Raw genomic sequence first — 16,449 nt, forward strand, 5'->3', positions numbered from 1 at the left:
TAATTACAAAGAATGTAGGGTATTCTCAAATAAGAATATAGCTGCCCATAATATACATATATGGTAGAAGAGTTCTTTATTTTAAGGAACATTATAGAAACTGCTAAAATGCTGTAAATATAAAATGTAAAATGCTTCTATGTCATGGAAAAGAGAAGTTTGTTGTACTTTTTTTTTTTTTTTTTTTTTTTTAAAGATGTATGCTTAGTTCTAGTCTTGAAGTTTTTAGTTAAATAAAAGTTGGATGGGCAAATTAAATCCTCATAGGAAGATTTTTTGGGTTAAGCCCTGAGTTTGAATACCACTTTTGTCACTTAAATGACTCTGTGATCTTGGACCTCAGTTTCCTTATCTATACAATGAGGAAGTCAGACTTTGGCATCTCTAAGCTCATCCTTTCCAGATCTAGAGCTATGATGTTAAAATATTATAAATATGAGACTTAATATAATAATAACTATCATCTTCTGGTGCTTTAAGGTTTACAAAGTACTCTAGAAATATTATATCATTTGATTATTACCATAATTCTGTGAGGTAGGTATGTTATCCTTGCCCCCATTTTATAAATGAGGAAATTGAGGCTGAGAAGTTCACTGACTTGCCCAGAGTCATGTGGCTAACAATTGTATTTCTCTATAAATGAATATTTCAACACAGCTAATACTAATATTTATTTGAAGTGAAAAGATATATTTTCCATTTGTATATTTAATAACTTAACCCATTTCCACTTAGAGAGAAATTTAGTAAATACATGACAAGTGTGATCTGGTTGACATATACCATAAATATTACTCTAGCCTGAAAATTACCGTAGTTATCTTCTTCCCAATGACTTTGTCCGTTTTGATTCTGACATTCTGAATTGATGACATTTAGATAGGTAGATAGATAGCTATATAGATAGATTTTAATGTTTTAGTATTGCCTGTGTTTCCAATATATTCCCCTTCTGTTACCTCTCAGAGCCATCTTAACAGTTAACAGTTAAAAGAGAAGAAAAAAATAAAGTTCTATTGAATTAACCAATCATGTATAGTCTTTCTTTATAAGATAAGTCTTTTCTTTGGGACTCACAATTACATGGCATTAAGTTTTAGTTATATTGTTGTTTACAATTTAAGTTGTAGTCATTTTGATTGTTTCCCTGGCTTTGTTTTATGTTTAACATCAGGTTATAAAAGTCTTCTCAAGCTTTTCTGTCAAGTTTTAAAAATGTAAATTAGATTTTTGTTGTATTTTTGTTTTCAGAATAGGGGTTTGTTTTGGTTTGGTTATTCTGAACTTGACAAATGTTTTTCCTTATGTATTCCTCCTTGTCTTTGGCTTCCTTTAAATTCCAACTAAAATTCCATCTTTTTATTAGAAGCTTTCCTCAACATTTCTTAATTTTTAATGTCTTCTGTTAATTATTTTCTATTTATCCTGGATGCAGCTTGCTTTTTATGTTTGTCTCCCCCCATTACATAGTAAGTTACTTGAAGGCAGGATCTGTCTTTTGCCTCTTTTTGTGTGCCCAATGCTTGGTGTATAATAGGTACCTAATAAATATTCATTGATTTACAGATATCAGCAAACACTGGATGAAAGAGCAAATGACATTTTAGTCATTTCTGTAACATAATTTCAGATTATGGAATGGTTAGATTATGAATACATGGCATCATAAAGCTTTTTCTGTTTTCTATTAACCATGAGCAACTTTTCAAAAATAGAGAAATGCCACAACAAAAAGTATTGCATGTGGAGTCAGAGAATCTGGCTTCAAAACCCAGATTTTCTATTCTGCTTATGTGACATGGATAGGTGGCAGAACCTCTCTGGACCTCAATTTCCTAATTTGTGAATGAAAGGATTGAACTGTCTCTTCCAGTTTTAAACTTGGGATCTTATGAATTTGAGTGAGCTTAAGGCACAAAAGTATTGGAATAATGGCAGTTGCTTTGAATTCCTTCAGACAATATGGCTGAATAATTACTGATTATGTGTCTTGTCTTTTTTCACATTCTAAATTATTTTCCTTTCAATATTTTAAAAATGTTATAGGCATGCATTTCAAGGAATTGCTATCCTTCTCCATTGAATTATTATAATTTTCCTAAGTCATGTTGTACTTCAGTGAATGAAGTGATCTGCCATGGAATTCCAGACAGGAGACCCTTGCAAGATGGTGATATTGTTAATGGTAAGAAGTATGAAATTATGACTTCTCTACGGGGAAAAATCACTGACATAAAAGGAGTAGGAGAGAAGTGTGGGGTGTATGGTCAGTGTATAATATTACAGATGGAAGTTTTTCCCATGACTTTTTCGCTTTACTTTTAGTTTTTTTAATGCTGTTCCATTTTAAAAATTGGGGGGGGTTAGTAAAAGAACTCCTTTTAAAAATGATTTTGTGATGGCTTCTTATGTGTTGCTTGTTTGCTTAGCTTACCTTTAGGAAACCCTACTATTCAGTGAATTCATAATTTATGTTTTTAAATATTCTTGATATTTTGTTTTTTAGTTCCTAGTGGTACTTTTATATTACTTATTCTTAAACTGTAACCTTAGTTATGGCTACCCAAAGTAAAACAAGTAATCATGCAGTGCCAAAAAAGGGGGAAGGATTTCATTAAAGATGCAGGATAGGTAGCATTCTATATCTCTCTGTCAGCAGCTTTAGAACATGTTCTCTCATACATTGTAAAGAAGAGTGTCTGTGAGGGGGTAATCTCTGGATGAAAGGGGATAGATATTTTTAGTAACTTCCTTTATGTAATTCTTAATATACAGGGTGGTTGGATCATAGTACTTAAAAGCTTCTTATATTTTAGCTGGTGAGCATAGAAAGATAACTTTAATATTACAGTGTGGTTATTCTCTCTTAGTCTAGTGCTAACTTTTTAAGAATAAAATTTTGATACAATGAAAAATATTCTCCCCTTTTTGAAATGTGAACTAGTCAGTGTCATGGCCAAATAATTTGTTCAGCTAGCATGACGTTTTCTTTTTACATTTGATATTGTTGCCTTGGAACAGAAAATTTTATGTTAAATGGTAATTTTTTTATCTTCATCATTTGGAATTAGAGATTTTTCTTTTTTTAACTGTGGATTTTTTTCTTCCTAGTGGATATCACTATTTATCGAAATGGTTATCATGGAGACCTGAATGAGACATTTTTTGTTGGAGAAGTGGATGAGAGTGCAAGAAAACTTGTCCAGACAACTTACGAGTGTCTCATGCAAGCAATAGATGCAGGTGAGGCCCTGTTGCAGCAACAGCTGAGGAGAGGTGCCGTCTCCTAACTTCTTCCTTATTCCAACATTCTCAGCCTGTAATTTCTACTTTAATGCTTTTGTTGGGGAGCCCATCACCTTTTTGGACACAAGAACTCTGTCTCCCTCTGACTTAGGCCTCATTATGCTGTTCAGAAAAACACGTTCTCTTTCTGTTTCATAAAACAGCACTTGAAAAATTTGGAGTTGGTTGTCATGTCCAGTGAAACAGTCTTCATATTGAACAAGACTAGTTTTCTCAACAATTCTCATCCTTCTGTTCATCTTCTCTGAGGCATGCTGTGGTTTTAAGTATCCACCTTAAAGGTGCCCAGAATTAGGTAGAATATTCCAGGCATTTTCTGCTACTGCATAGACTCAGTAAGACTATTGATATTAATGCTCTGACTGTGATTTTTAAAATTTTAGATTTAGATTCTTGATTTCATTAAGCTAAAGAACTTTCATGGCAGATTCATATCTATTCTTCATTATGTATTCTTAAAGAGTTGTTTGAGGGCATTTAGGGCTACTTTGTAAAGTAGCCAATATATGTCAGAAACAGGATTCCAATCCAGGTCCTCTTTATTCTCTGAAATCTCTTATCTGTGCATATTGTCAATTGACATATGCACATTTACATGCTAAAACCTCCCTTACAATAAAGAGGAGCATTTAAAGAAATCCAACTGATGCGGCATTGTTTTCAGTCTTGTATACATTTATTAAGTGCCTATGGGGCACTTAGGTGGTACAGTAGATAGAACACTGGGCCAGAATTTAAAAAAAAAAAAAAAATCTCTCCAATCCAGATCTGGCCTGTCCCTGGGCAAGTCACTTAATCTTTTTGCCTCAGTTCCTCATCTGAAAATAAGCTGAAAAAGGAAATGGCAAACCACTCCCAATGTTTCTGCCAAAAAGATCCTTGTGGGGTCACCAAGAGTTAGATGTAATTGAAATAATTGAACAACAATAAAATAGCTATACTAGAATAAAGAATAATTATGAACAATTTAGAACAGCACAGGAAACTTTAAGAACTGATGCAAAGTATGTTGAACACAATATTATTCTCAGTAAGTATAATGTATAATGTAAATGAGAAGGGCACAAGAGAAGGCTATGTGATTTTTAGTGACTTAGCTTCCTGAAGACATAAGAGAATGCATCTCCTTTTCTTTACAAAAGTTGGGGACTACAACCAAAATATTTCACTGCATTGCTATGTTGATTAATTTTTTTTTTTTTTTTTTAATGACACTGGTTAGAAAATGGGAAGTCTGAGGAAAGTAGAAATAAAAGTAATGTAAAAACAAAATAGCAATATATTTTTTTAAAGGGGCTAGTGGATAGTTTGTTTATTATATTCCAACTTGTCCCAGATATCATCAAGGATACCACAATCAATGTCAGGAAATCTGGCTTCTGCCTTTTACATGTTAGAGTAGTAATTCTCAAAGTGTGACACTCCCCACATCCCCAATCATGCCTTTTAGGGGGTATTTGATGTCAAAACTATTTGCATAATATTAAGATGTTTTCTTTGCTAATATGGTTAGGCATAACCAACAAAGCAAGAGCTCTTTGCAGATATCCTGAATAATTTTTTAATCATGTAAGAATGTGAAGGGATCATGAGAAGAAAAAGCTAGAGTCATTGATGTAGCATATTTGCTGCTAATGAAAGGACTGAAAAAGATCCTCCTTCAGGATGCTTAGGAGTCTCACTTTAAATCCTTCAGTATGGGGAATAGGTGGGCTTTGATAGTTTACAATAGGGGTATCTGACAGCTTCTTGGACTTTCCTATAGACTTAGAGCTGAAGCATTTTGTTCTTACAAGATAACAAGTTTCTGCCTTTAATTCAAACAAAACTAATGCAGACAGCATTAGAAGGGAAGCAATAAATTGGAAAAACATTTTTACAAAGGTTCTGATAAAGGCCTCATTTCCAAAATATATAGAGAATTGACTCTAATTTATAAGAAATCAAGCCATTCTCCAATTGATAAATGGTCAAAGGATATGAACAGACAATTCTTAGACGAAGAAATTGAAACTATTTCTAGCTATGTGAAAAGATGCTCCAAATCATTATTAATTAGAGAAATGAAAATTAAGACAACTCTGAGATACCACTACACACCTGTCAGATTGGTTAGAATGACAGTGAAAGATAATGTGGAATGCGGGAGGGGATGTGGGAAAATAGGGACACTGATACATTGTTGGTGAAATTGTGAGCACATCCAGCCATTCTGGAGAGCGTTTTAGAACTCTACTCAAAAAGTTATCAAACTGGGCATAACTTTGATCCAGCAGTGTTACTACTGGGCTTATATCCCAAAGAGATCTTAAAGAAGGGAAAGGGACCTGGATGTGCAAGAATGTTTATGGCAGCCCTCTTTGTAGTGTCCAGAAACTGGAAACTGAGTGGGTGCCCCTCATTTGGAAAATGGCTGAATAAATTGTGGTATATGAATGTTATGGAATATTATTGTTCTGTAAGAAATGACCAGCAGGATGATTTCAGAAAGGCCTGGAGAGACTTATTATATAAGATCATTATATACTTCAACAATAATACTATATGAGGATCACTCCTGATGGACATGGCCCTCTTCAACACTGAGATGAAACAAATCAATTCCGATTGAACAGTAATGAATTGAATCACTTACACCCAGTGAAAGAACTCAAGGAAATGAGTGTGAACCACTACATAGAATTCCCAATCCCTCTATTTTTGTCTGCCTGCATTTTTTATTTCCTTCATAGGTTAATTATGCACTATTTTATTTTATTTTAAAGTCCGATTCTTTTTGTGCAGCAAAATAATTGTATGGACATGTATACATATGTTGTATTTAACTTATACTTTTAACATATTTAACATGTATTGGTCTACCTACCATCTAGGGAGGGGGTGGGAGGAAGGAGGGGAAAAATTGGAACACAAGGTTTTGCAGCTGTCAGTGATGAAAAATTACCCATGCATATATCTTATAAATAAAAAGCTATGATAAAAGAAAAAATAATAATAATTTTGACCCTATTGCATGCTGTTGTGAGTTTTTTCTTAGTAAAATGTCATTTCTTTTACAGTGAAACCTGGAGTTCGATACAGAGAGCTGGGAAACATCATTCAGAAGCATGCCCAAGCAAATGGTTTTTCTGTTGTCCGGAGCTACTGTGGACATGGAATCCATAAGCTTTTCCATACAGCCCCCAATGTACCACATTATGCCAGTGAGTACCATCTGTGATGGCTTTAAATGTTGGGTATTGGAGGATCAATGAATTTTGAGTGGCTTACCATGAATGAATTAATTTATTAATCACCTATTCTATACTAGGTTACAAATAAAAAAGCTCTTAAGGAATTTTCTGGTTCCTAATTGGTTGTTTGTTGTATACTGGGTGAAAATCACTAGTAGATTATAGATTGGAATTTAGGGAAAAAAAAACCACTTTATTGTTCTTACTTTCTACTGCCAGAGACAAAAAGTCAATGTATACAAGCTCCAATGTTTTTTGGTACTTATATTCTCCAAGCATCAGCATGAGTTGGTAGCACTTAGGGCATATTGAGCACAAACCACACACTTAATTCACCTATGGGGCTAGAACAATCCCTTTCTAGTTCAAGAGCTCAGTCATTTTGATTCATAGATAGTCTTTTTTAGCTATAAGGGGGTTGAACCTCTTGGAATTTAGCAAGGTGGCCCTTGAATGACAGAAATGCAAGGGCATTGCTGAGCCCAATCTCTCCAGCTTTTGCTACCCAACTTTTTTTTTTTGCTACTTTTTGCTACTGTGGTAGCCTTTAAGAACCAAACTTCTCCCTCACCCAGCCACCACTACATACATACTTACAAGAAGCAGATTTGACTTGGATCTCTTTCACCCTCATATAGTTCCCTGGCAATTAGTTGACTTAAGAGAATTTACATATTACATTAAAACAAACTTTTTAAAGTTCATCCTGTAAAAGCATAATTTTTCATGGGGGGGGGCACCCCTTTAATAAATTTATTGGATTCCTGTTGTTTGAATGCAAAAAACAAACAAGAAAGAATTCAGTTTGAACATGGATGTCCATGGTTGTTCCAGATGGTCTTCTTTTGCCTTCGGAGATGTGGAACAGAATGTTGCATGTATTGTCAGGCCCAACCATGGTGTACAGGTTTTTATAATCTCTTTTCTCTTTGTTTTAGGATTGGAAAATGATTAAAGCCAAAAAGTGGAACATAAACTTTAAATATACATATATATTTAAATATATATTAAATTATTTAAATTATTATTATATTAAATTAAATATATACATATTTATATTATTTATATTTATATATTTTTTTATGCTTATAAAAGAACTGGTAAAAGCGCTATGTAAAACTTATAACTGAACAGTATAATGTAAGCTATTAAAATGTAGCTGGGGATATACTCTAACAGGAGGAGAGGGTATATTGTTGGGTTACTTAAGTTCCCTAAGCCTCTTGTTCTGCATCTGTAAGAGGAGCAATTTGGGCAAGGGGAGCTTCATCTAAAGTCCCTACCATTTAGATTTCTGATTTTATTATTATCCTCTGTAAGAAGTTAGATAACAGATAAACCATCAGAATCAGAAAGTAGGCTGGGAAGTTTGAGTCCTGAAGGATATTAGGATTTGTGATGGCTGAGAGGATGGGGCAAATGGGAAAAAGCACATGCTCACACACTTAGAATTGGATAAGTCATGTTATGGACCTGTTTCCTTACTCATAAGGGTTTAGGGTTGGACTTGATAATCTGTAGTTTTTTGCAATTTTTTTTCCCAGTTTTTTTTATTAATTTTTATAATTATAACTTTTTTTTGACAGTATATATGCATAGGTAATTTTTTACAACATTATCCCTTGTACTCCCTTCTGTTCCGAATTTTTCCCCTCCTTCCCTCCATCCCCTCCCCTAGATATCAGGCATTCCCATACATACTAAATATGTTATAGTATATCCTAGGTACAATATATATGTGCAGAACCGAATTTTGTTGTTGTTATTGTTGCAAAGGAAGAATTGTATTCGGAAGGTAAAAATAATCTGGGAAGAAAAACAAAACAACAACAAAAAAATAATAATGCTCACAGTTTACACTCATTTCCCAGTGTTCTTTTCTGGGTGTAGCTGATTCTGTCCATCATTGATCAATTGGAATTGGATTAGCTCTTCTCTATGTTGAAGATATCCACTTCCATCAGAATACATCCTCATACAGTATCATTGTTGAAGTGTATAATGATCTCCTAGTTCTGCTCGTTTCACTCAGCATCAGTTGATGTAAGTCTCTCCAAGCTTCTCTGTATTCCTCCTGTTGGTCATTTCTTACAGAACAATAATATTCCATAACCTTCATATACCATAATTTACCCAACCATTCTCCAATTGATGGATATCCATTCATTTTCCAGTTTCTAGCCACTACAAAAAGGACTGCCACAAACATTTTGGCACATACAGGTCCCTTTCCCTTCTTTAGTATTTCCTTGGGATATAAGCCCAGTAGTAGTATGGCTGGGTCAAAGGGTATGGTATGCACATTTTGATAACATTTTGGGGCATAATTCCAGATTGCTCTCCAGAATGGTTGGATTCTTTCACAACTCCACCAACAATGCATCAGTGTCCCAGTTTTCCCACAGCCCCTCCAACATTCATAGTTATTTGTTCCTGTCATCTTAGCCAATGTGACAAGTGTGTAATGATATCTCAGAGTTTTCTTAATTTGCATTTCTCTGATCAGTAGTGATTTGGAACACTTTCATATGAGTGGAAATAGTTTTAATTTCATCATCTGAAAATTGTCTGTTCATATCCTTTGACCATTTATCAATTGGAGAATGGCTTGATTTCTTATAAATTAAAGTCAATTCTCTGTATATTTTGGAGATGAGGCCTTTATCAGAACCTTTACCTGTAAAAATGTTTTCCCAATTTGTTATTTCCCTTCTAATCTTTTTTGCATTAGTTTTGTTTGTACAGAAACTTTTTAATTTGATGTAATCAAAATTTTCTATTTTGTGATCAATAATGGTCTCTAGTTCTCCTTTGGCCACAAATTCCTTCCTCCTCCACAAGTCTGAGAGGTAAACTATCCTCTGTTCCTCTAATCTATTTATGATCTCGTTCTTTATGCCTAAATTATGGACCCATTTTTATCTTATCTTAGTATGTGGTGTTAAATGTGGGTACGTGCCTAGTTTCTACCATAGTTTTTTGCAATGCTTAAGAAAAATATAATCAAAGAGCATTTATTGAGTGCTTAACTGTGTTCATTGTGTCTAGCATCTGCTGGAAATACAAAGAAAAAGCAAAAACGGTCCCTACCCTTGAAAAAATTTATACTTGCTTATTGAAAACAATTTAGTATATACAAAATAATTACAGAGTAGATAGAAAGTAAGCTTAAAGGAGCTAAGAAAGTAATCTTAGAATTGTGCTTGCTGGCTCTCTTCTCGGGGCAAAGAATTGGAAATTGAGAGGATGCTAAATAATTGGCTAATGGCTGAATAAATTGTGGTATATGACTGTCATGGAAATACTGTTCTTCTACGGGAAGTGATAAGTAGAATGGTCTTGAAAGAAAAAAACCTGGAAGGTGTTCCATGAAGTCAAGCAAAGTAAAATGTACTGTATACAAAGTAATAACAATGTTCTAGTATGATCAGCTGTAAATGACTTTGCTATTCTCAGCAGTACAATGATCCACACCTATTTTAAAGGACTTATGATGAAAAATCTTATCCATACCCCAGAGAAGGAACTAATTGTGTCTACATATAGACTTAAGCATTCTCTCTCTTAAAATTTGTTTTTAAGTTTTTTTGTTTTTGTTTTTGTTTTTGTTTTTTATAATTATGATAGAAGATCTGTTTTCTTGCACAAAATAACTTTTATGGAAATGTTTTGCATTTAAAAAAAAAATTTGCTTGCTGGCAGCTGAGGGGCCAGAAAAGATTTCCTGGAAGATGTGTTGGATCTAGGGATTCTAAGAGTTGGAGGCTGGGAAAGAGAGTGTTCCAGGCTTGTGGTTGGATTGCAGAGTATTTGAAAGGAAGTATAATGTAAGAAAACTGAAGATGAAGGAAGTGGTTATGAAAAGCTTTAAATGCAAGTGATAGGTAAAGTTTATATGGAGTACCTTAATTGTGGATGTAACCCATGCTTTAGGAAAATGACTTTGCTGAGACTTGAGGAAGGAAGATCAAATAAGAGGCTATGAAGGCCTAAAAGAGGTGGTAGGGTTGTGGTTGTGTGAACAGAAAGAAGGGATACAGAACATGATAGAATACAATACAACTGACGAGATATGTTGGGTGAGTGAGAGAGAGAGGAGTATGACCTTGGTAATTGGAAAGATGGAAATGGCCTCTATCGTAATACAGAACTTTGAAAAGGGGAAAGTGAGGGGGAAAGAAAATGAGTTCTGTTTTGGACATAGTAATAACTAGGATTTACACAGCACCTACTGTGTGCTATGCACTGTACTTAATGGTTGCTATTATCTCTCCCATTTTACAGCTGAGGAAACCGAGACAAACAAGTTAAATGATTTGTCCATTCACACACCTAGGGAATATGTAAGGCTAGATTTGAAATAGGTCATCTTGCTGTACCCACTATACAGCCCAGCTGCCTTTGGGCTGAAATTGAGGTGCCTCTGCCTCCTCTCATTTAAAATGACCAAAGTCTGTTGGCAGTATGGAACTGGTAATGAGGAAAGAGACTAGTACAGGGTAAATAGATATGTGGTAATCAGTTGGAGAGTGGTGATAACTAAGCTCATGCCTGCCACTGAATCACTGAATGAGAGTATACAGAGAAAGAGAGAAACAGACCTAGGGTAGAGTTTTGGGGGTGACTGTGTGAAAGGGCATGAATCATGGATGAAAATCCAATAGAGGAAATTGAGAGAAATCTGACAGGAGAACAGAAGACTGTCACCCTCACAAAAAATCTCTGGAGGTGAGTGGCTAGGAAGAGAAAGGGAGGCTAGCAGTGTCAAGCTGAAAGGATCTAGAAGAAGCTTTTCTGTCAAGTCAGAGATGCTTTGTTGTCTCTAGAAATAGAAGTTTCAATTAAATAATTCAATCAGAAGCACATATGCAGATGATTATCAGAAGAGATGATAGAACTTCGGCAGTGAGGTCATTGAAGTCTGCAGTGGAAGATGGTGTAGGATGGCAAGGATGAGGGACTTCATGATCAGAGATGAGTGTGAAGGAGGAGGTGGATAGGGTATGTGAGATGAAGAGGCGGCCCAGTGAATAGAGTAAATCCTGAGACTTGAGAAAAGACTTGGAGCAGCTTCGGTTATGAGTAGGATAGGGGATTAATTAGGGAGGGGTCATAGGGTTATTTTGTGGCAGTGAGGGCTTAATTGAGACTAAGTAGAAGAAACGTGTAATGGAACATAATTCTGTGATTTCAATCACTTTCCTTTGGGTAGCAATAAGAGGGAAGGAGGGAAATGGTGAATATAACCCAGTATTGGGGATTTTGACAAGGTGTGATTGGTTTATTAAGGGAAGGGGAAAAGAGAATGAATTCAAGAGTAGAGTAGAGAATAGTGAGAGTTGAAATGGTTCACCAAGGGATAAATATTGAGAAGAGAGGAGAATGTAGCTATAGCAAGGGTTGTATGAGATATTGGGGGGAGGGGAATGCCCTTAAGGGGAATGAATAGATTTAAAAGAAGTAAAGTCTAGGGAGAGATGGAAAGATAAAATGTTATGAGAAGATAAAGGAATTTCTTGAATATGGCTTGATGGCAAAGTCAAGGATTTCATCATTCTGTCTAGCTGAGTTAAAGTAGAAAAGCAGGTCATGAGAGTTCAGTTGATTAAAGAACTGGGAATTTAGAATTTATGAAGTAACACCATCGCGTATTTGGAAGTCCCCTAGGAGAGATGAGTTGGGACAAAATGGAAGACTAAACCAGGCAAGGAATTCATTTAGAAAGAAGAGAGAATATCTAAGAGGTCAGAGTATTTCTGCCACCCAAGTCTGGATTGTGTGATAAAATTGGATTGAGGGACCCTCAGGGGAAGAGAGGTCTTGAATACTGATAGTAGGGGGAAGAGTCTGAAAGTTGAAATAGGGGGAGCAATATATTCTCCCACTAGGATGACTATTTTAAATAGAGGTGCTCCCAGGCTTTGAAAGGGTGGCCAGAGAAACAGTAATGTTAGAAGGGAGCCTGAATGTGGCTAGAACAAGAGATGAAGTGGTATTAGAAGGAAGTTGCAGAAGTCCTAAGATGATAATGCATTTCTAAACCAGGATTTTGTTGGATGAGGATTGAAAGAAATGGGAATAAGGAAGCAGACAGATTGGATTAAGGAGAAAGATTTGTCTTCTCTATGTTCAGTATTACAAGGGTTAGGTAAGTAGAAACTAATCATTGGGAACTGATACTAGACAGAGTAATAGGTGCACTGCCTAATCTTCCATATTGCTGGGATCTAGCAGCCAGCCATCTGGAAACCTATCTAATGGTAGGTGTGAACATTTAGCAAGGAGACTGGATATGACTTATCCTTCCTTTCTTCCTTAATCCCTACTCCCATCTCTAGCAGGATATGACTTTCATTTTGCTTTCTATCATGAAGCATGAAGCCTATCAGTAGCAAGATTCTTGATTCTTAAGTATTTGGTGAGACCTGTTTGTGTGTTTTATCACAACAAAACATCAGCCAACTTCTCACATTTCAAGGAGCAATTTTTATTGATGCAATAGGAATTTTCAGTAGTCTGTAGTGACTAATTTTTAAAGATACGGCCTTAAAAAGAAAATTGTATACTTAATAATAAGTGCTGCTCTATTAGTGGCTCATAGACAATTCCTTATCTAAGCAGAGAGAGGATATATGTAGTATGCATAATTTCCCCTCTGATGGTCTTGCTTCCTTTTCTTTTTTTCTTTTTTTCTCCTCCCTCCCTTCTCCCTCCCTCCCTCTCTTTCCTTTCCTCCCTCCTCCTTACTTCCTTACTTCCTTTCTTTTCTTCTTTCTTCCTCCTTTTCTCTTTCCTTCCCTCCTTTTTTCCTTCCCTCCCTTCCTCTCTCTATTTTTTCCTCCCTCCTAGACCTACTCTGGGTGAGGAATTCCCTCTCTACCATTGGAGATCAGCATGTGCTCTACAAACTTCATTTTCTTGAGATTTTCCTAGGACCCTGAAAAATTGTGACTTGCTTGGGGTTGCACAGCCAAGATGTATGAGAAGTTTCAACATCCTGCCTCCATTGGTCCCTCAGTTCTGCTTCTTCTAGTTCTTATCTTCCCAATCATAGTATTTCTGCAAAGCATAAATGAATGCTCCCTGTTTGAATGAAGTTAGGTATATATGTTTCCCTTTTTAGCCTTCCTGCTCAGATGAAGTCAGAGGTAGGAGGTAAGAATAATAATAGTATCTCATTTGCTTGACCACTTGACAGTTTTCAAAAGGCCTTTACAAAATACATACTTAAAGACTAGGGAAGCTGAAAAATAAAAGTCTGATAGCTTGTCCAAGGACAGAGCAAACCTGGAATCCAGGTTGCCTGATTTTTTTTTTTTTTTTTTAACTGCTCCCACATATTTGATCACTTCCCAGGCTGACTACTGAACAGTTTCTTTTTCTTTTTTTCCCCCCACTCCATGACTTTCAGAGTGTCCTGAAATTTCCTATATAGTCACATAACCAAGAGAAATTGTAAAAATCGAGAAAATCTAATCTTACTTAGAGGGCTATTAAGCAACTGAGAGAAAAAAAGCAATAGATTAAATCATTGCTTTATCTTTGGGAGTTTTGAATATATGAGCTGCTCTTCTGTTCCTATTCTTCAGCTGTCTTTTGGCAGTACTTTAGAAATTTTTTTTTTTTTAAATAATGTTTTATCTTTTTTTTTTTTTTTTTTACATTTTTTTTTTTATTATATATATATATATATATATATTATAATATTATCCCTTGTATTCATTTTTCCAAATTACCCCCCCTCCCTCTATTCCCTCCCCCCGACGACAGGCAATACCATACATTTTACATGTGTTACAATATAGTCTAGGTACAATACATGTGTGCGAATATCATTTTCTTGTTGCACAATAAACATTAGAATCCGAAGGTACATGCAACCTGGGCAGACAGATATTAGTGCTAACAATTTTCATTCCCCTCCCAGTGTTTCTTCTCTGGGTGCAGCTACCCCTGTCCATCATTGATCAACTGGAAGTGAGTTGGATCTTCTTTATGTTGAAGATTTCCACTTCCATCAGAATACATCCCCATACAGTATTGTTGTTGAAGTGTACAGTGATCTTCTGGTTCTGCTCATTTCACTCAGCATCAGTTGATCTAAGTCTCTCCAGGCCTCTCTGTATTCCTCCTGCTGGTCATTTCTTACCGAGCAATAATATTCCATAACCTTCATATACCACAATTTACCCAACCATTCTCCAACCGATGGACATCCATTCATCTTCCAGTTTCTAGCTACAACAAAAAGAGCTGCCACAAACATTTTGGCACATATATGTCTCTTTCCGCTCTTTAGTATTTCTTTGGGATATAATCCCAGTAGTAGCGCTGCTGGGTCAAAGGGTATGCACAGTTTGATAACTTTTTGGGCATAATTCCAGATTGCTCTCCAGAATGGCTGGATTCTTTCACAACTCCACCAGCAATGTATTAGTGTCCCATTTTCCCACATCCTCTCCAACATTCATCATTATTTGTTCCTGTCATCTTAGCCAATCTGACAGGTGTGTAGTGGTATCTCAGAGTGGTCTTAATTTGCATTTCTCTGATCAGTAGTGATTTGGAACACTCTTTCATGTGAGTGGATATAGTTTCAATTTCTTCCTCTGAGAATTGTCTGTTCATATCCTTTGACCATTTATCAATTGGAGAATGGTTCGGTTTCTTGTAAATTATGGTCAGTTCTCTATATATTTTGGAAATGAGACCTTTGTCAGAACCTTTGTTTTTAAAAATATTTTCCCAATTTGTTACTTCCCTTCTAATCTTGTTTGCATTAGTATTATTTGTACAGAAACTTTTTAGTTTGATGTAATCAAAATCTTCTATTTTGTGATCAATAATGATCTCTAGTTCTCCTCTGGTCATAAATTCCTTCCTCCTCCACAAGTCTGAGAGGTAGATTATCCTCTGTTCCTCTAATCTATTTATTATCTCCCTCTTTATGCCTAAATCATGGACCCATTTTGATCTTATCTTGGTATATGGTGTTAAGTGTGGATCCATATCTAATTTCTGCCATACTAATTTCCAGTTTTCCCAACAGTTTTTTCCGAATAATGAATTTTTATCCCTAATGTTGGAATCTTTGGGTTTGTCAAAGATTAGATTGCTATAGATGTACCCTTTTTTGTCCTTTGTATCTAATCTGTTCCACTGATCTACCGGTCTATTTCGTACCCAATACCAAATGGTTTTGGTGACTGCTGCTATATAATATAGCTTTAGATCAGGTACACTTAGACCACCTTCCTCTGAGTTTTTTTTCATTAGTTCCCTTGCAATTCTTGACCTTTTATTCTTCCATATGAATTTTGTTGTTATTTTTTCTAGGTCATTAAAATAGTTTCTTGGGAGTCTGATTGGTATAGCGCTAAATAAATAGATTAGTTTGGGGAGTATTGTCATCTTTATTATATTCGCTCGGCCTATCCAAGAGCACTGAATGTCTTTCCAATTATTTAAATCTGATTTTATTTTTGTGGCAAGTGTTTTGTAATTTTTCTCATATAATTCCTGATTTTTCTTTGGTAGATGGATTCCCAAATATTTTATACTCTCAACATTTGTTTGGAATGGAATTTCTCTTTGTATCTCTTGCTGTTGCATTTTGTTAGTGATATATAAAAATGCCGAGGATTTATGTGGATTTATTTTGTATCCTGCCACTTTGCTGAAATTTTGAATTATTTCTAGTAGCTTTTTAGCAGAGTCTTTGGGGTTCTCTAAGTATACCATCATGTCATCAATGTTTTATCTTTTAATTGAAATTTAAAATCAAGAAACACATGCACAATAAAATCATATGCCAGTAAGAGTAGTGTCCATTTCTTTTCTTCTTTCTCCCAGAGCAAACACCAAAAACCCAAGAATTACCCAAACAAAACCAGAAACAAAGGCTATT

General features: G+C 35.4%; 1 protein-coding gene across 1 annotated transcript in view; it reads left to right on the forward strand.

Moving 5' to 3' along the window:
* The window catches only part of METAP1 (methionyl aminopeptidase 1), an 80,240-nt gene that overhangs the window by 51,319 nt on the left and 12,472 nt on the right, over positions 1 to 16,449 (forward strand). The window contains exons 7-9 of the mRNA XM_074275424.1: positions 2,050 to 2,188; positions 3,115 to 3,246; positions 6,369 to 6,512. Coding sequence (XP_074131525.1) covers positions 2,050 to 2,188; positions 3,115 to 3,246; positions 6,369 to 6,512 — 415 coding nt within the window. The remainder of the gene's footprint in view (positions 1 to 2,049; positions 2,189 to 3,114; positions 3,247 to 6,368; positions 6,513 to 16,449) is intronic.

This window comes from Sminthopsis crassicaudata, chromosome 6 (genome assembly GCF_048593235.1).
Source record: "Sminthopsis crassicaudata isolate SCR6 chromosome 6, ASM4859323v1, whole genome shotgun sequence".
NCBI lineage: Eukaryota > Metazoa > Chordata > Mammalia > Dasyuromorphia > Dasyuridae > Sminthopsis > Sminthopsis crassicaudata.